The 18,639-nt window shown below is 53.4% G+C and overlaps 1 protein-coding gene across 1 annotated transcript in view; it reads right to left on the bottom strand.

The window, feature by feature from the left end:
• Nucleotides 1-1,704: 1,704 nt before the first annotated feature.
• Nucleotides 1,705-18,639, bottom strand: part of Cuedc1 (CUE domain containing 1) — a 93,302-nt gene continuing 76,367 nt past the window's right edge. The window contains exons 3-11 of the mRNA XM_005350507.2: nt 16,004-16,131; nt 11,722-11,848; nt 10,901-11,093; nt 9,815-9,898; nt 7,974-8,045; nt 7,053-7,146; nt 6,337-6,395; nt 5,182-5,252; nt 1,705-3,233 (exon numbers count right to left, since the gene is read on the bottom strand). Coding sequence (XP_005350564.1) covers nt 5,185-5,252; nt 6,337-6,395; nt 7,053-7,146; nt 7,974-8,045; nt 9,815-9,898; nt 10,901-11,093; nt 11,722-11,848; nt 16,004-16,131 — 825 coding nt within the window. The 3' untranslated portion in view covers nt 1,705-3,233; nt 5,182-5,184. The remainder of the gene's footprint in view (nt 3,234-5,181; nt 5,253-6,336; nt 6,396-7,052; nt 7,147-7,973; nt 8,046-9,814; nt 9,899-10,900; nt 11,094-11,721; nt 11,849-16,003; nt 16,132-18,639) is intronic.

The following is an 18,639-nucleotide window of genomic DNA, read 5'->3' as shown; positions in this document are numbered from 1 at the left end:
GCAGAGGCAGAGGCAGAGGCAGAGGCAGAGGCAGAGGCAGAGGCAGAGGCAGAGGCAGAGGCAGAGGCAGAGGCAGAGGCAGAGGCAGAGGGAGAAGGATCTCTGTTAGTTCAAGGCCATTCTGGGCTTCACAAGATTGAACCTGTCTAAAAGAGAAACGGGGCTCCCAAGTGCTGGGATCCCATGCCTTTAATCCTAGCACTATGGAGGTGGAGAGGGGAGTATAAGGCAGAAGGAGACAGGAGCTCAGTGAAGTCTGAAGTTTGGTGGAGACAGTTGCAGTCTGAGGATGAAGCTAATCAATTCTGTGATTGATCTGTGGTAGATCACTTTATTTTTTTTCATGGGCAAGATCAACTCCGCCCATGAAAACACCTGACTGGCAGCCTGGAGTCCCAGATCTGACTAGATTGCAAACTGAACCTCCCTGGGCACTTTGAACAACTCAAAGTTGTTGATTTAATTACCGTGGAGCACCGGAATTTTGAAAAAGCATTTGGGAAGTAATAGCCTAACACCATGGCTCCCAAACTCTAGTGTGTATAGAAATCACAGTTGCTTGGTTACAGCCTTAATTTCTGATGCATAAGGTCTGGAATAGGGCATTTCATTTTTAAAGTTTTAATTTAAAAATATGCACATATGTATATAGAGATGTCAGAAGTGAGCTTCAGATCCGCTATTACAGGCAGTTGGGTCTTGAACTTGGTTCCTTTCAGGGCCAGTGTGAGCTTAGCCACTCCGTGAGAACAAGCATTTCTGTTAAGCTCGCAGCCCTCTACAGCTTCCCTTCAGTAAGGCACAGCTCTAAGATATTGCTGAATAACTGGCCTGAGGCTGGAAGAGAATCTTAGTTTCCCTAGTACAGCATGTCAGTTCTCAGGAATGCCACTATACCAAACTACCTATATCTGCTCCGTCAAGACAGGACCCTGATGGAAGGGCATGGGGGACTGTTGTTTTTTACCCTAGTGTGAAAAAGTGAAATTGAGGGAAAGAGGAACACCCTTGGCAGGATGAACCTGAGCTCAGAACAAGAAAGACGAGCTGTTAAATTCCACAAGGAAGCCTTTGGCTCCACACAAGGTAGAATTTTGAACCTTAAGAATTGCCTGCTCTGAAGACAGCAGGTATCATTTCCTCTTTCAGAAGCCAGAGTCCTGTCCCTGCCTGTGTAGAGGTGAAAGGGAGTCCCGCTGAGTTGGGGGCACAGGAAGTTGAGATACTTCTAGAGGAAGACGGTCGTGGTCCCTCTCAGGTGGGAGATGCAAGCCTCTAGGGTGTACATCTTGGAACCTCCAGTCGGTCGGACGTCGTCGTTAATCCAGAAGCTTTTAATGCAGGGAGGCACGGTGTGACGCTTTTGAAACAGGCCGGGTTTCTCAACGCTGTTCTGTTGCCTATCAGCAAGCGGTTTTTTGTGTGGCAAAGAGGAAGAAAGGAGCAGCGCTAGGCAAAGCCGGCAGGTCGCACAGGCAGCACAGGTCCTGAGGCGGTGTGCGGGAAGCCTGAGTCCTTCGGACCCTAGAAACAACCCTGAGGGTTAACCGGAGGGGGATGGGGGAAGTGGAGGTTGGTAGCGTGTGTGGGGGCCGTGAAGACAGGTGGCCCAAGGATTTGGCACTTCTCCAGAGGCCAAAACCTATCCCCTGAGGAGGGAAAAGGAGGGAGGGTCCAGCCCACATCGCCGGCCACATCAGAGCACCAAGAGAACACCAAGTCTTTATTACCGGAATTCCTATGAAACGGCTCCAAGGAAAAAAAAACACACACACACAAGCGGGAAAAAATAACAAAGTGACACACACACAGACCTACAGCTTTCTCTTCGTGCGCGCCTGGCGCTGGAGCAGGGAAGGCCCAGACGCGTCTGGAGCACAGTCTAGCCGCCCGGGGCTCATGGTGGGCGGGAAGGCGTCCTTCTCTTCAGGGGTCACAGGACTGGCTCTGTGCCAGCGCGGTCTCCCACCCCCACCCCGCCCTGCATACGTTTCCAAACTTGGTCACTCTGTGTGCACCGCTCTCCCGAGCCCGGGGAAGCTCGACCAGTAGCAGGTTCCATTTCCTACCAATCCCTAGCAGCCCCCGACACCCAAGCATCGGATCCCATTCTCAACCAGGTCCCCGCGCCTCCCCGGACTTCCCAACTTTCTCTAAAGACCAGCGAGTTCCCAGATCATAGAACGAGTGGTACACAATTGCGGCCTCCACCCCCTTAGCAGTGGTTGATGCCGACTGAGAGTTCCTAGAATCACCAGTGTTCTTCGGGTCAGCTCTGGTTCTCCACCCGAGGCACCCAGCTAGTTCCTGTCCTAGGTGCTTCCCCACCCCCACCCCTGCCCCAGGCTGGTAGCCTCTGCAACAGGCGCTTCAGCCTACACACACCTTCTCAGTTGGGGTCACCCTCCCTCCAGCACCTCCCTGCCTTACAAAACAGCAGGACCTGTCCAGCCCCTGAGGAGCCCCACTGTGATGTAAATCAAGAACCAGCTTTGGTCTTCAGCCAAATGAAAGACCAAGCTTAGAGAGAGTCCTCCAGCTCCGGGGTCACTCTCCCCATCCCTGCTGGGTTAAGAGGAGGCTGCTGGAGGTGACAGCCAGCCCTTAATAAGAAGCAGCCCTGTAAACTAGACCCGGGCAAGGCCACAGCGTCCAGAGTTCTGTGCAGGTCCGGGCCAAGAGTCAGCAGTTCCATCCAAGGCTGAGATGTCGGAGACCTTTAGAAAGAAAGGCGGGGGTGGGGTGGGGGATGGGATAGGGGACAGATCAGACCCGTTGTGGTACGCCAGGAGTGATGGGAAAGAGAAGCAGGAAAGCCCTCTTTTCAGGCCCAAGGGGCCTCCGGATAGGTCATTTTGCCAGTTCCTTAACTGCAACCTTGACGCTTCCTGGGACCTTTCTTTTTTCCCTTTTTCTTTTTCTTCTTCTTTTTTTAATGTGAGGGGTGGTTCCTGAATTTCTGCTCATCCTCGACAGAAGAGCCAGACTACAAACCAGGTTGTGGCTAGCTGCTGTCTCTAAGGCTACAGTCCCTTCTCCAATCACAAGCAACTCTGAAAGTCCTAAGTCCCATGGAAAGTGGCAGTGTCTGGGCTGGACTGTGGCCGAAGAAGCCTGGGCGCTGGTACGCAAGCACCATCTGTCTCGGCTGCAGCTGGAGGGCACTGCTGTTTCCCCCTGGTTTCCTCCACCCGGTCAGAGCATCTCTGGCAAGGCGACGCTGCTGCTGGCACCTGGGGAGTAGGGAAAGCGGGTGACGTTTTCATTAAAGGAGCTCTCTGGTCTTTCCCTGCCACTGGTTCCTGGAGAATATGAGGCACCTCCTCCTTTCTCCAGCGATTCTAGATCATGCTGGAACTCTGCTTAGGATCACACCCATTGCTCAACGGCAGATCTCGTTAGTGGTGTGTGTGTGTGTGCGCGCGGAGCTACACTAAGGAAGAAGACCTAATGGGGCAGAAAGGTAATCCCAGGCTAGAATTTGGTGGGCCTCACCAGGCTGAGTTCCTAAGAGTTTTGCTCAGAAGACCCATGAGAAAAGCACGGGAGAAGTGGGACCACAGTGATGTGCAGTGACGGGCTTAGCTGGTGGGGCAAGGAAGACATGCATGCTAAATTTGTCAAGACTGTGATGGGAAAAGCTAGAAGGCGGGAGAAGGCAGGGAGGTGAGAATGGCTTGCAGTGAAAGACCACGGGATGCAGCAGGGACCCAGCAGAGCTGGTAGAGCAGTTACTGTGAAGAGGACAGTTGTGCGTTTAGAACAGGAAGGGGGAAGACTGAAAAGGGTTGGGGGTAGAGCAATGAACAGGCAAAGGGAGAGGTACGAGTGACAGCCTCCTAGGAGGGAGGAAAAAGAACCAGGACTCTTGGAGTCACGGGCAAGCCAGGAAGAGTTTCAGCCCAAACCTGGGCAGAGCATGTGGAAGGGAGCACCGGACTGTACCACAGGCCCTGGACCTGGACGGTGACCAGGTCCCTTTCTGGGGGCGGCCACTCTTCCTTAGATGCAGGATCTCGGGTTTTACAGTGGGGAGCTGAGAGGGAAAATACTGGAGATGCGAAAATGATGAGAAAGTTCTGAGTTGGAATGGCTTTGAGAAGTGCACCTTTCTCCTGGGGACCAGTGGGATGCAAGAAGGGATGGGAGTGGGGGTGTTTCCTTAGCTCCTCTTACTTGGTTATCCCAGAAAAGTAGGAAGCTGGGGTGCAGGTGTGTGGGTGAGGAAAGCCCAGGGAAACATGGAGAGAGCTGAAGAGAGGATGCCAAGAAGAGAAGGAAGAGTGTGGTGCCTGCATCTGTTGCCCCTGCCCTCTGTGGCCTGGCTTGGCTCACTGCCGGAACTATCATAAGATGGGTTTCTGTTCCTCCATGGTTGGACATGGGGGCCAGACCTGACAGAGGACAGCTCAGGAAAGCCTAGAAGATGCTGAGCATCGAGCCCAGGACAGCAGCTGGGCAAACAAAGTAGGTGGGTGGGTGGGCACCTCTTCATTGGGGGGTGGGGCACCTGCAGAGGGACAGGCATGCCTCGTTTCTGCAGGAGATGCTTGCATTTTCTGTGTATGTCCCCCACTCCAGGAGAGTACATAGGGAGACAGGAGGAAAGGCAGGCCACCCCGAGGCTCCAGATAGAAGCAGCCATTCCAGGGGCTATTTCCAGATCCCTGACCATCCAACCTGAGCAGGGCGCTGAACACAGGACTGCATGTGCATGACCGCATGCTTCTTACACCACCCTCTTAATATTCACTATGGGTCCCAGAACGTCCTCTCAACAGGGCTACAAACTATTCAAGGTCAAAGCTGATTTGGTTTTCCTGTTCAGGGCATCTGTGATGATGATGATGATGATGATGATGATGATGATGATGATGATGATGATGATGATGATGATGATGATGATTCAGGCAGGTGTGATTATTGTTTGTCAAATGAATAAATAGGCAAGTTTTTAAAAGCACAAAAGCCAGGTGTGATACAGCAAGTCCGTACTCCTGGCATTGGGAAGTGGAGACAGAAGGATCTGAAGTTCAAAGTCAGCCTCATCTACATAGCCAATGCATTCAAGGGTAGCAGGGTTACAAAAAATATGTATGGATCCTTGGGAGGACACATGGTGGGTTCGCCAAGCTGCCCCTTCGCCCAAGCTGCCCCTGAGAGCTGTGCCCCAAGCCTTACCTCTTACTGTCCTTCTCTTAGGGCCTCTTCCACCTTAGGTACCTCCTGCCGCCTTCCCCGGAAGTCTTCATCTGAAAGGCAAAGGGAAGCTGCCTCATCTTCCACCCTGCAGAACCTCACCTGGGCCTGTCCCCAGACTGTTCCTTAGCGTGGATCCTGATGCTCAGGTAGCAGTATGTGGGTGTGGTGAGAGAGGCAAAAGGTGCTGTCTTGACTCTACCACTGAACTCAGCCTGAGGCCTTGGACAGGTCTTACCCTGCTTGGGTCTCAGTTTTCTCATCTATCAAATGGGATAGGGACAATGGACTCAGTTTTCCCATCTATCAAATGGGATAGGGACTATGGACCATTCAGATGACCTCTAAGACCTTCTAGTCCTTGTATCTGGTGTCTCCTGGCCCTCCTTTTTTTTTCTTCTAGACAGGATATCCCTATGTAGCTGTGGTTATCCTGGAACTCATTCTATAAGTTAGGCTGGCCTCAAACTCAGAGATTCACCTGCCTCTGCCTCCCGAGTGCTGGGATTAAAGGCGTGTGCTATCTCCTGACTCTTTAAGAGCGTGGTGATGGGAGTTCATCCACGGGTGGCCTAGCGAGATCTTTTGACCCCTGTGGCCTTTGGGAGGGGCTGAGTAAAAGGTTCAAGGCCCTCAGACTAAAGCTTTCTTCCTTCCTTTCTTTTTCTTTTCTTTTTTTACACAGAGATAGAGTTTCTCTGTGTAGCCCTGGCTGTCCTGGAACACACTCTGTAGACCAGGTAGGCACTGAACTGTCAGAGATCTGCCTGCCTCTGCCTCTTGAGTGCAGAGACTAAAGGTGTGAGCCATCACCACCTGGCTAGACTGGAATTTTTTAACTTGTGGTTGTCCGTGTATGAGGCTTGCCTCTTTGTGCCCCATTCCCTAATAAAGAACACTCCCTAGGAACAGCGTCTGGCTCGCAGGGCATCCCTTCAGAGACTACGGGTAGGGAGGGGCATTGTGTGCACCACACAGCAAAGGTTCACATTTCTGTGGGTTACCTGCCTGCCAACCCTTAACATGTCTCCCAGACTGAGTGTCCCCTTGCTGAACATTAAGCACTAAGGACCTCCTCTCAAAGGGTCACCCATCACAAGTAAGTCAGAGCTGAAGGCTCCCCGCCCTGCCTCTCACCATAAGCATGGCCTTCCACGTCATCCAGGAGGTTGGCTGTCGATGCAGCAGCTCCCAGCCTGCCAGCCCGTTCAGGAAAACTCCCCCAGAGAGGAGCGGGAACTGTCACAGCTCGTCCAGTTTGCCTGTGCTGTCCTGCCAGCCCACCAGCCTCAAGAGGCTTCTACCATCCCTCTGTCCCCAAACTGCCTAACACTGCCCCTTTCAGGTCCTGGATCCACCAAGCACCCAGCCAGACCCTAACCTCCTTAGTCTTCCCCCATCTCTAGGAACAGAGAGTGACATTCTCCCCGCTCCCCTTCGGTTACTCAGCTTTCACTGTCTTGGGCCCCATTGTTGGCTAAGCACGGATGGGAGCTTGGATGAAGACAGGGAAACACCTTTTCACTTGAAGAACCAAACGTGAGAAAGCAGGCTTCTAGAGACAGGACTGCCGGGCACCTGGGAACCAGTTCAACTAGCAAAATGAGGGAGAGGTTTGCTGCTTTCAAGGGGAGGGCTACTGTTTTCCCCCAAAATGCAGATGGCTCAAGGTCAAAATCAAAGAAGTCACAGGAATCATCGGAAGGACAGTGTCCAGGGAGCTGATGACGGGGTGTCCTGGTTTGCAAAATGAGGAAGGGAAGCTACAAAGCCAGATCCCACTCCCCAGGAAGGTGCAGTTTCAGGGGGTCCTAGCAGTCACCACCCCATCCCGGTGCCAAGCAGAAGGATACGACTGGAGCTTCGGCAAGTGTCTCCTCTTTGACTTCCTCATTTTGGTCTTCTCAGAGAAAGCTCGCGCGAGTTCAAACAGCTTCCTACGCGTGGCTGGGGCAGAAAGACTTGTGAGCCCTTCATGCTCCAGACAGCCAGAGCGTCAGTTGGCTTCCCGCCAGGTTTGGGGGCAGCCAGGGCAGCACCAGGCCCCTTGGGTGGGGACTGGGAAGAGGAAAGTGACAGGAACTGCAGACACCGTGCCACCTAAGGAGCAAGTGTGCCATCCCAGGTCGGCCTCCAGGGGCAGCACAGGCCACCACTAGCCAAGTACACAGCCTGCTTCCAGTCCAAGATCCGGGTATTCCTTCCGGAGAGGCGAGAGCCACAGATCTTGGCTTTCTTTCCCTCCCGCTGCCAAGGCCTTCCCGCCCCTCCCCAGCCACCTCCACAGTTGGTCCTAGGATTTCCATGACTCATCGGAAATTTTTCCCTGAAATAAAACCTTGAAAGTATCCCAGCCTCATTCCCACTGGTTATGGGTCTGTGAGATCGGAAAGGGGATTATGATGAGAAGCAGACGGTGGGAAGAGGTCTCCTGTACCCTCAAATGTCTCCCATTCCCACAGAAAGCAGACTCGGTCAGGCTCCTATCTCAGCCAAGCCCTCACACCACAGAGAACGTGAACACTGACACACATTATTTTGCAGCAGACAGCTGGCTCAAGAGGATTTAAACTTAATTTGTCCCCAGACTCAGCTGCAGAATAAAGTAAGGCAGGAAGGCTGAGGGAGTTAGCCTGGGATTAAAATGTCACCCAAGTTCACCAAAAGTCAATAGCATTAAAAATCCTCAGGGGTGGGGGCCCCTTGCCTCTCATGAGGCCACAGGGCCTGCCTCAAGAGTGCTGGGACAGGGAGGGGACGGGAGCAGGACTCACATTTTCCCATGTGTTTCAACTTGTCCCTGAATAAGGCATCTTCTGACACAGTGGGGTTGGTGTCACTGGTTCCTGGAAGGAGGAGACACCTGCTGAGGGACCAGGCCCATTGGGTCTCTGAGGTCCCACTAAGAGAGAGAGAGAATGAGCAGCTGCCATGGCCCCGGGAAAGCAGATGAGTTGGCGCCCCTCCACGGTTGTTTAGGTCTGTCCTTTCACTACAGGGCAGGCTTCTTCCCTAGCCCCTGGAGTTTAAAGCGAGCTGCAAGAGTACTTCCTTCTTGCAAGTTGCATTTTCCTCTTCTGAGCCAATGGGGGCAGTCTTAACCGCTGTGAGTGTGGAAAGGCAGCTGGCAGAAGGTTTCGACTTCTGTGAACAATCCCATACTCCCAAAGTCATGGTGGTAGTTTGAAAGGAGCTGGGTGGGGAAGATACACATCACGGAAATCTCTAGGGATTGCACACCAGGCTTCTGCACCCAGAGCAGGGCAGAACACAGTGTTAAGCACTTGCCAGCCCATCTGTGCTGTGCTGGCCCTCTGTGCATCCTAACTCCGGTGGAAGGGAAGCAGAAAGGACACAGAGCCAAGAATTCCGGGGAGATCTCGGCCTCCTTCTAGGTTCAGCTCCTCCGTTATTCCCTCCCAGATGTTGAACAGGAACAGAGCAGGGCTCAGCCAAGAGTCAGAACCCAGTGAAGCTCCTGAAGGGAGCTTCTAACTCTCTCCTCACTATGCGAGTCTCTCTGCCATTCATCTGCTGCCCACCACCCTGTAACTTGGCTCATCCTGAGTCACCTTGGCTGCTAGGTCCCCTTTAAGTCACCCTGATGTGGCTCAGCAGCCCCAGTGTCCTTCATTAATTTGGGATCAAGGACAAGAAGCTCTGTAAAACTCCCAGACGAACATCTGCTGGGGCCTAAGCTCCTGGCCTCTCGCTTATGAACCAGTTCTATGGGATTGTCTCTCTCTGAGCTGGGATTAGCAGGGCGCCTTACCCTTCTGCTCCTGCCTTCCTGGCTCAGCTCTAGGACGGAGGTTCTGCTCCCAGAAAAACGGCTGAGCTTTTTTGTATATGTACATGGGGAGACAGCAGTAACCAGTCAGGGATCCAGGGGCCAAGTACGAAAGCAGGGCCTCTGTTCCCACTCCCAACCTCAGCTCAGCTAGAGTCTGTGCATCAAGCCGTATGACACTCACCCTGGAGGAAGCCATGGGGTAGTCTGACATGAGTTCGGGGTGGGGGTGCGGGTGGGGGGCAGTTATATTAGGGACTGCAAACCGGGCTTCTCTGGCCTTCCTGAGGCAGTTCTTGCTGAACCATCTAGAATTCAATGCTCAGAATTTCTTTTCCTCACCTATGGCACGGCAGGGGTCTGAGCAGGCAGTCCTCAGTCACTTAAGTGAATGAATGAGCCCTTCCCAGACTAATGTCACCCTCTTCCTCTCCACACACTAGATACGGCCTTTGCTGGTTTGCTATTAGGCAGTAAGCCTCATTGGGCCAAACCTCATCAGACTCCAAGGCCTCCCTATTCTCAGTTGCTATTAAGGGACATTACATGATTCAGTGTGTCCTCTGGTAGCTCAAGATCCGGAAATAGTTGGAAGGTCAGCCAGCCTGTGGTGACCAACAGCTCCCAGGACAGAAGGACCTAGGGACACTTACTGAAGGGGATATCTCACCTCACAGGAGGCCTCCCATCTGGTCTGTTGAGGGGCCTCAGATCCCACCCTTGGTCTGTTTCTTCATCCTACCCCTAAACTCTCAAAACTGAAGGTAAAGTCGGGGTGTGGGCCCACTGAGCCCACCAGGTTCTCTCTCAGGAAAGCAAGCTTACCTGGGACAGAGGAGGGAAGGGCGAAGTCATTTCCGACAGCTACATTGCTGGATCTGGATGTCCGGGATTCATGCTTCAATCGATCTGCAAAAGGATATGGTTTCTATCAGGGAAGTGAGCTCCAGGGCACCCAGGGGCACACTGGAGGCTGCTGAAGGCTGAGCCCCTGAAACACACATAAATCACACACACACACACACACACACACACACACACACACACACACACACACACACACTATGTAAGCACAGTATCTATCAGCTCCTGAAGAACTTGTGATAATAGAAACAACCGCCTAACAAGCATCTGTGATGTAGGGATGTCAGAACTAGCAGCTTCCCGAGAGTCCAAACCTATTTTATTCTATTGCTTTAGGGTTTCGAGATGGAGCCCAGGCTCTCTTGGAACTCCCGGTTCTCCTGCCTCAGCCTCCTTAACGCTGGGGTTGCAGGTGTGCAGCTGTGTGCCCAGCCAAGTCTCGTTTGTGCCACCTGGGTGTCTGCTCTCTCCAGCCCAACACCCTGGTGGGACAATTTGCTCCATCCTTCCCAAACATTTCAGACTCCCCCCTTCCCTCCTCCCCTTCCTTCTGTGACCTTTACAGGACTGCTTCTGCAGCCCTGTCTCCAAACCCTACCTCAGAATAAAAGGCAGCCAGGTTGGGGACCAGGGTAACCCACCCATAGATCATGCAAATACTCTGCTCTCACCTCTTCCATTCAGGAAGCCTCCCATTCTGGCACCCACGGAGCCAGTTACCCTGTTCGCAGGGCTCAAGACATGGTACCTCCGCCTGTGGCTAGAGGTTGGTGGGAATGCAAGGCAGCATTCCTTCCTGGCATCCAAGCCAAGGCTAATGCAGGGCAGAGGAGAAGGCCCCGGTGGGCACACCCCTCTTCCTCTGAGTTCCCAGGTGTTCCCAAACCCCCATGGCTGAACCCTGGGGCTCCTGCATGGCCCAGAAAGGGCTACACTTATGCAGGTCAGAAAGCACCTGGCATAGTGGCCTCCAGCACAACCCTCTCCTGAGGCCTGAGGCCACTGCCCACATCACTCTCTTCTTTGGTGGTGAGGCTTGGTGCCCACCTCTCTCCAGTGCGAGGAGAAAGTCACGGTTGCGCTGCAGTTCCTTCATGAACTCCTCATTCTGCAGGAAGAGGGCAATCCTCTCGTCCTCCAGGTACTGCTTCCAGCGGCTGTCCTGGTCACAGACACCGGGTCCTGGCACTGGAGGTAGGCCTCCCTCTCCACCCATAGGCTTGGAAGCCCCAGGGTGACCCTGAGGAAGAGCGAGCATACAGATCACCTGCTTAAATCCATGCTCACCTGTACACACCTGTGTGCTTTCCCAGAATCCTCCAGCCCCACCCTGTAGTCCCCTCCTCCCAATAGGATCCAGTTATTGGTGCAAACTCACTGGAACAACTCAGAACTGTCTCCGCAGGAAAAAAAAAAAGCAGGGAGGACATCAAAAGGACCCCCCCCCTAATCCAGGGCCACCTCGTTCCCTCTTCTGGAACCCAAATCATCTTGAGAAGCGATATGCGAAGAGTTCAACCACTGTCCGCGGACTCCCAGGCCCACACTGCTCCCTTCATCGGCTGCATGTCTCCTCCAGCAGGGGCACCTTCCCGGAGCAGTCCTGACCCCACCATTTTTCTCCCTCCAGCTTGAAGCTTCCTCAGGCTGCCACCTTCCCTGGGCCACCTAACCCTAACCCTAACCATCGGGCCTGATGAGAAGCAAGGCGATGGGTTCATTTCTCTTTCCTTAGAAACTCTATTCAACAAAAGCGGCTCAGCCAGGGCTTGGAAACCAGGAAGCAAATCCGGCTGGCATTGAGTGTGTAGCGCGGATGAGACACTCGACAGGCAGGCAGGCATGGGGATCTGAGGGCGGCCGGTTACCTGAATGCTGTCCATCTGTTGGGGCAGGATTCGGAGAAAGTCATCAGGAAGGTTGCCCAGCAGGGGTGGGTTCCAGTTCCTGTAGCGACTCTGGCTGGCAGGTTGTCCAGAGCCTAGGACATCAATCCTGGGGGATGGAAGGTGAGGAGAGCAAGGAGCGGTCAGGCCTTGAGCCACAGCTCTGTGGGCCTGTCAGGGGTTCTCAGGGAGTCGGAGGTCTTACTCAGAGCATCCTGCGCCCACGCTGCGTTCAGGACAAAGGTATAGGCGTGTATTCTGCTGGGTGAGGGAAATGGCATACCAAGAAGGAAGGCGGCCAGGCCAGGAGCAGTGGGGACCTCTTTGTCTCCTGCTCTGCTTTCCTTATTCCTTATCTCCTCAGCCTTGGCCTTGGGCTGCTTCCCTGTCACTCGGTGCCTCTGGTGCAAATATCAGTGTTGTGGATTTAGATACAACTTTATGAAGATACCGACAGACTGGGGTGGGGGCCATATGTTTCTGTGCCTGTGTCCCTAACAGCTGGCACAATGCTGGACTATTAAGTAGCAGATATTCCTCCTACTCCACCCAACAGCAGACGAATAGCTTGCCAACAGCCCATCCTGTCTTTGGTTTGTTGGGGAAGGGAGCTCCCAAGATTCCTGGACAATAGAGCAGATCTGAGTTCCCATTCTGGCTCAACTACAGTCAGCAAAGGGTGGGGGACATTGGGAAAACCCCAGTTCAGGCCCCTGGTGCTTCATTACCAAATCAAGACCTTGCTGACCTCCTTCCAAGGTACTGGGTGCTCCCCTACCCCCCATGAGCTGCAGCGTGGACTGCTGGGAGGCCAGGGTTACATTCTTGTTTCCAAGGGGTCTATGAGACCTCTTCTCATGCAAGGTGTGCCTGTGTCAGGAGAGGAACAGGGCTTGGCTTCTCTGACCCCCGGGCTCCATCTCTAAGCCCAGGACTGAAGGAAGCCTGGAGCTGGGCCAGGAGTTCCACAGCTCCTCAGCAGCCTGCTGCGTGGCAACCGCAGGACACGTGTCCTGCTGAATCAGGGAAATGACACATGGAGAAGGCAGGCGGCTGGGGGTGGTGGGGGCCATGCTGGGCTCAGCCTGGCTTTGATTTGGCCTCCAGCTTCAGGAATCCCTCCACCCCCTCACTGGAGGGGAGCCTTTCCGTCTGCTGCTAACTTGTGGAAATAACTTCCTTTCCTTTTCTATTTTGGGCTGGTGGCCCGGTGGGTATGAGGGGAGGGCGGGGGCAGGAGCAGACGGATAACCAGCTGCTAAGTGCTAAGGGGAGCTGAGCTTGCTGCTTGAAGACATACAGGGATCCCCAGAGAGGCGCCCGCAGGGGAACCCAGGACGCTCATTCCTAGGCCAGGTTTCCTCTGCAATGCTCTGCCACTTAAGGTCCTGTCCCAAGTTCTGTTTTCCTCCCAGGGCCCATCTGTCATTCTCACAGACACCACTTCCAGCCACAATGGGAGAAGGCTTATCCAGGCTTCCTTAGGGGTGAAGTGGACACCCCAACTCAGTCACACCTGGAAGCTACCCAAGATGGCTGCAGAGGGAGTTCAAAGCCTGACCAAGATCCTCTAGTCATTGTTTCTGGGATGCCCACGGGGTAGGGGCTGACACAGGGAGACCTCTTCTCCTGGGGTTTCCCCGGCTTCTGGGCAAGGGTCCTGGAGAAAGAACCCCACTCAGCCTTCCCCAAGCACTGGGATGAAGTCACTTTCAGCAGCAGGCGGATGGCCCGCCTCGGCAGCCCAGCCACTCTATTGTGGTTGGAAAGGAATGTCAGAAATGAACTTTGAGGCAAAACTTCCAAGGCTGCAATTTCAACACAAAAGCAGCAGGTGGCCTGTGTGGAGGGGTCTCTCCTGGACTTCGGAGACTCAGGCAGATGAAGCCAAGGACTCAGTAGGGAAGGGGGAAGGAGACAGAGGCCAAGAAGATCGTCAGAGACTGAGCCTCTGGAGCCCCAAAACTAGAACTTCAAACATAGGTTGGGGGTGGAGGGTCCACACTTACCACAGCATGTTGGACCTGGCTGGGAAGGATTTCATAAATAGGCTTTTCCAGAAGAGTTTGTTTGTTTGTTTGTTTGTTTGTTTGGTGTGTGTGTGTGTGTGTGTGTGTGTATTTAAGGCCATGTCTTAGATAGCAGATTTCTGGGCTCCCATGTGGTCCCCCTAAATTCTGATCTACAGGGGAGGGGCCCAGAAGACAAGCAACACACCACACACAGAGACAGACAGACAGACAGACAGACAGACAGACACACAGACACACAGACACACAGACACACAGACACACATACACATGCATGAATAAATAAATAAATGTGGTTGAAGGGATCTAGGTCCTTGGGACTCAATGCTATGGCTTGGGTCTGCCATGTCCCCACAGGCTTGTACGTTTGAACACCTGGTCTCCAGCTGGTGGCACAGCTTTGGGAAGTTATGGACTCTCCAGGTGGGATCTGGATATGGAAGCAGTTCACTCGGGGCAGGCTTGGAAGCACCTGCCACTGGCTCCGGGCCAGTCCTTTCTGCTTCCTGATGCACGGTGATGTGAAGACCCACGCCCCTGGCCTCTTGCTGACAGGACTGCTCTACCGCACCCTCCCTGCCATCCTGGGATAAAACCCCTCTTAAACCACGAGCAGAAGTAAATCTTTCCTCTCTCAGCTCACGGAAGTAAATCTTTCCTCTCTCAGCTCCTCTCCTTCAAGCGTTTTGTCACAGCAACACAAAGGAAACACTGGAAACAGAAACAAAACAGAAGCCACAGGAAAGTCACTGACCCCTGAGCTCAGTACGCTTCCACAGGTGTGGCCTCCAGGTCACTCTCACCCAGGCACCTAACTCCCACCTCCTAGCCTGCATCCCCTGTACCAAGGTGATAGGTCCCTGCTGTGTCCTGTCCCTCACCAGATGGATGACCTCTGTCCTGCCCAGCTAACCTTCCAGCCTCTCAGCTCCCTAAGCTATAGCCTGATTCCTCAGCAGGGAGCTGATGGCATAGTATGAAGAGCCTTGAGGTCACACCCCAGCTCTGAGCCTTGGATCAGCGTCTTCATCTATGAAACGGGTGACGGCAGTGTTCACCACATAAGTCGCCAGGTAAAGAGCCACCGCAGCCTCTGGCCTTTGAACGGTATGTGGCAAATGGCAGCTGTTCTTACTGGTTTCCAAGTTCCCCACTACCACTGTTCTGGGGTTCCTAAGATGCCTAAAATCGAGGGGATCACTACAGCAAGTCCCTATTATATCATCCCCTCCTGCCCAGTCTGTCATTCTAAGAAACAGCAGCTTCCGGGACAAAGTGACCACACCTAGGCTCTAGCAGCCACCAAACCCAGGGCCCAGAAAAGCAAGCACCTCACATACAGTGGACACTGCTGGCAGCTAGCTTCATTGTAAGCTTCCAAATCACAAGAGTCTCGAAGCTGAGACAGTCTCTGGGGACCTTGCAGTCCACTCTCCTGTCTCCAGTCAGGAAACCAGCCCAGAAAAAAGATGCATCTTCACATCGCTTTAAAACCTCTCCACATCACCAGCCCAGGGGTGACTGATGGCTTCTGGGGGTGCTGGGCTGGGAGGGATTCTGGGGTTCATCTTGCCTCAGCAAGAGACAGCACAATGATTAATTTCTAATGTGTCCATGGGCCGGGGAAGGGAAGGGACTGTACAATATTTCATGAGCTCATCTCCCTACCCTGCCTCTCCCTTGATTACACATTCCAAGAAGCTGGAAGCTGAACCATAGTTAATTAACTGTGTCCGCTAGGCATAGGCTGCTATGCCAACTCTTTACATGGGATCCAAACTTGGGTCCCTGTGTTTACTCTGCAGGTACTTGACAGACAGACAGACAGACAGACAGACAGACAGACAGCCATCTCCCTAGCCTTCCACTTGACTTTTAGGAGGGTTTCCTCACCGAACCTGGAACCTACTGATTGGTTAAACCAGCTGGCTACTGAAATCCAGGGATCTGCCTATCCCTGCTGCTCTAGCTTTGGTGTTCCAGATGTGTGCTGCTGTGCCCTGCTTTTATGTGTAGAGGGCTAGGAATTCAATCCCAGGCCTCTATGCTTATAGCTATTTCTCGAGCCCCTCATTGCTGAAGTTTTGAAAGTTCTCCTTGGTGTCTGGATAAAATGTACCTTGCCATGGTAGAAGTCTGCTGTGGGGGAAGCCACTTTCCCACGGTGTTTAATACAACCCCAACCCCTGTCTCCATCTCTGCGTGCTGTGCTCTGAGGTCAAATGGATTCTCACCGGGGAGGTGGAGTTGGAGGAGCCATCGGGTAAGGTCTGTCGAACACATGCATGTGGTAAGCCGGTGGCGAGTACACAGGCGGAGGCTCTTCCTCAGAGCTATCCGGCTCCAGAGTCCTTTCCAAGATCTGAACCAGAGACAACAGAGAGATACATAGTAATAATTATTGACGATGATATTAATAACCTATCCTTGAAGCTCAGTGTCATTCAGATGAGACCAGGTACGGGCGAGTTTTGTGCATTGATACCAGAAGTTGTTTCTTCGCAATCCCAGCCTCAGGTACTAACACTAACGTGTGGCTCCCATGGCCCCTCAGTTATACTCGGGAAAGAAGACAACACGCAGCCTCAAAGGATGGTTCATGGCAGTGGCACCTACCGAGGCAGTGCTCAAGAGCAGCAAAATGAACACAGGGTGGAAGAAAGAGACAGTGAGGGTGGGGAGCTGGGGAAGGCGGACCTGTGGGAGAGGTTTATCGCACTTGGTGCCCAGTGCGTGTGCTGCGACACCTCCCCGGGCTGCACCCTTGAGACCAGTGTCCTCTGGACAGCTGTGCTATTATCTGATGATGACATCATTCATATCTCCTCCTGTGTACTTCCGCATCTGTCATCTGAACCCTACCAGTCTAGCAAGTGAAATCCCATTTTACGGAGAAGGAAATTCAGCCCCGAGTGTGTCTTAGTCTTATTTGTTTTGTGGTTGCCTGAGATTGAATCCGGAGCCTCATACACATGAGGCAATTGCTCCACCACTGAGCCACAGCCCAACTCTTTTTACCTTGAATTTATTTCTTTCGTCCTTCCTTCCTTCCTTTCTTTCTTGTTTTTTTTTTTGGGGGGGGTTGTTTTTTGCTGTTTTTGTTTTTTTGGGTTTTTTTTTTTTTTTTGAGACAGGGTTTCTCTGTGGTTTTGGAGTCTGTCCTGGACCTCTGTAGACCAGGCTGCCCTTGTACTTACAGAGATCTCCCTGCCTCTGCCTCCCAAGTGCTGGGATTAAGCCACCACTACCTGGCTTTTACCTTGGATTTTGAAATAGGGGCTCACTATGTTGCCCCGGCTGGCCTCCAACCTGTTTCCTTACTTCTGGGGAGGTGTGAACAAGAGAGGATGCCAACGACAGGCCAAAGAAGTGATCCTGCCCAAGTCTAGGAGTTACTGAGAGGGAGCGACACCTCCCCCAACAGCTGTACCACCTCCATAGAGTCCCTGATTCAGCAAACCTCTTATGGACTCCAGCGTCTCTAACCAGCCGCAACTGGAGCAGAAAAGCAGACAGCTGGTGCAGGAGGGCGTGGCTAAGAGCTCAGGTGCCGGTTTGCTAATGATCCTTCCTGCCTTCTGTGAGGGGACAGGCCCAAGCTTGCTGCCGTGAGCTGCTCTAAGATGGTAACGGCACCAAGTCACCACAGAGAGGACAGCAGCCCTCAACACTTCTGACCCTCCTGCTCCAGCCTGCTGAGGGGCTCAGATTACAGGCCCTGTGCGGCTAAGTCTGGTTAAGTAAAATGACAAAATCACTTGCCGGCTTTAGATAGGAATCTACAACATGGACGGGGTCTCCACAGTCGCGACCTCCCCTCAGGCAGTCTGCACACCCAGCCTAGTTTTCCCACTGCCCCTCTAGACCCTTCTCTTTACCCAGGAGGCAGGAAGCAGGGCAGAGAAAGGTCCAGGGTAGGGCATGGCTGAGTTCCTAATATCCGGTAGATATGAATCTGCCCCCAGAGGCTTCTAGGCAGAGCTCTGTCTCCCGGCCACACACCGTGCCCCACCCTGGCCTCACAGCTCTGTTCCCACTTTCTCAGAGACCAAAGAACCTGAAAGGGGCTCAGGAGGCCCTAACTGACTCAGCCCCAGACTCCTCCAGCCCCATCTGAACTCTGAGTTTGTAGAAGCTGTGTCTCTCTCTGCTTCTGTCCACCCAGGTTCCACAGACACATCTGAGCCCTAGGCCAGCCGTGCCCAGCACAGGGCGGCTGGCAGGGATGCCTGGTAGAGAGCGTGCACTTGTCCTGGTAGTGACTGTGCACACGCACTCAGCGCTCTGCACGCCAGCCTGACCCTAGGAGGCACCCGCCCTGGAATGCGGGCTCTTTCCTGTGAGGCGGAAAGTATTTAAACAGATGCTTCTGCAGAAAAAAAGAAGAATGAAGCCGCCTGGCTGGCCAGGCCACCATGCTGCTCACCCCACATTCCATCAGGAAGGAGAGAGATGCCAGGGAAAGGGAATGGTGTGAAGAATGGGTCCTGGTCCCTGGTGACTGACTCCCTGTTGCCTAGTACAGAAGGTGCCAGCCAAGATCCCAGGGTGCCCAGAGGACTCGCTGCCTCCCTCAGCCACACATCCCCGTTTCCCACAGTTCTTGGCTCTGAGGGACTGGGTCCAGGTTAAACTTGGTCTGGTGGGAGGGAGAGGAGAGTTTTGTGGGTTTCCTCTGAACTGTGCCATGCGCCCAGACTCAAGGATGGCAGGGATGTGGGCAGCCCCTGTGTGCTAGAGTGCAGCTTCCTGGAGCAGCAAACCTAGCCTCAAGAGAGGATTGTGTCAACAGTGGGGAGAAGGCAGGTGGTGGGAAGGTCAGCTCCAGAGAAGAAGATCTGTAGTCCCAGAGAGGGAACCCCAGCATCCT

The sequence above is a fragment of the Microtus ochrogaster genome, chromosome 7 (genome assembly GCF_000317375.1).
Source record: "Microtus ochrogaster isolate Prairie Vole_2 chromosome 7, MicOch1.0, whole genome shotgun sequence".
NCBI classification, from domain to species: Eukaryota; Metazoa; Chordata; class Mammalia; order Rodentia; family Cricetidae; genus Microtus; species Microtus ochrogaster.
The sequence above is the reverse complement of the archived record's forward strand: the minus strand, read 5'-3'. Positions and strand labels throughout refer to the sequence as shown.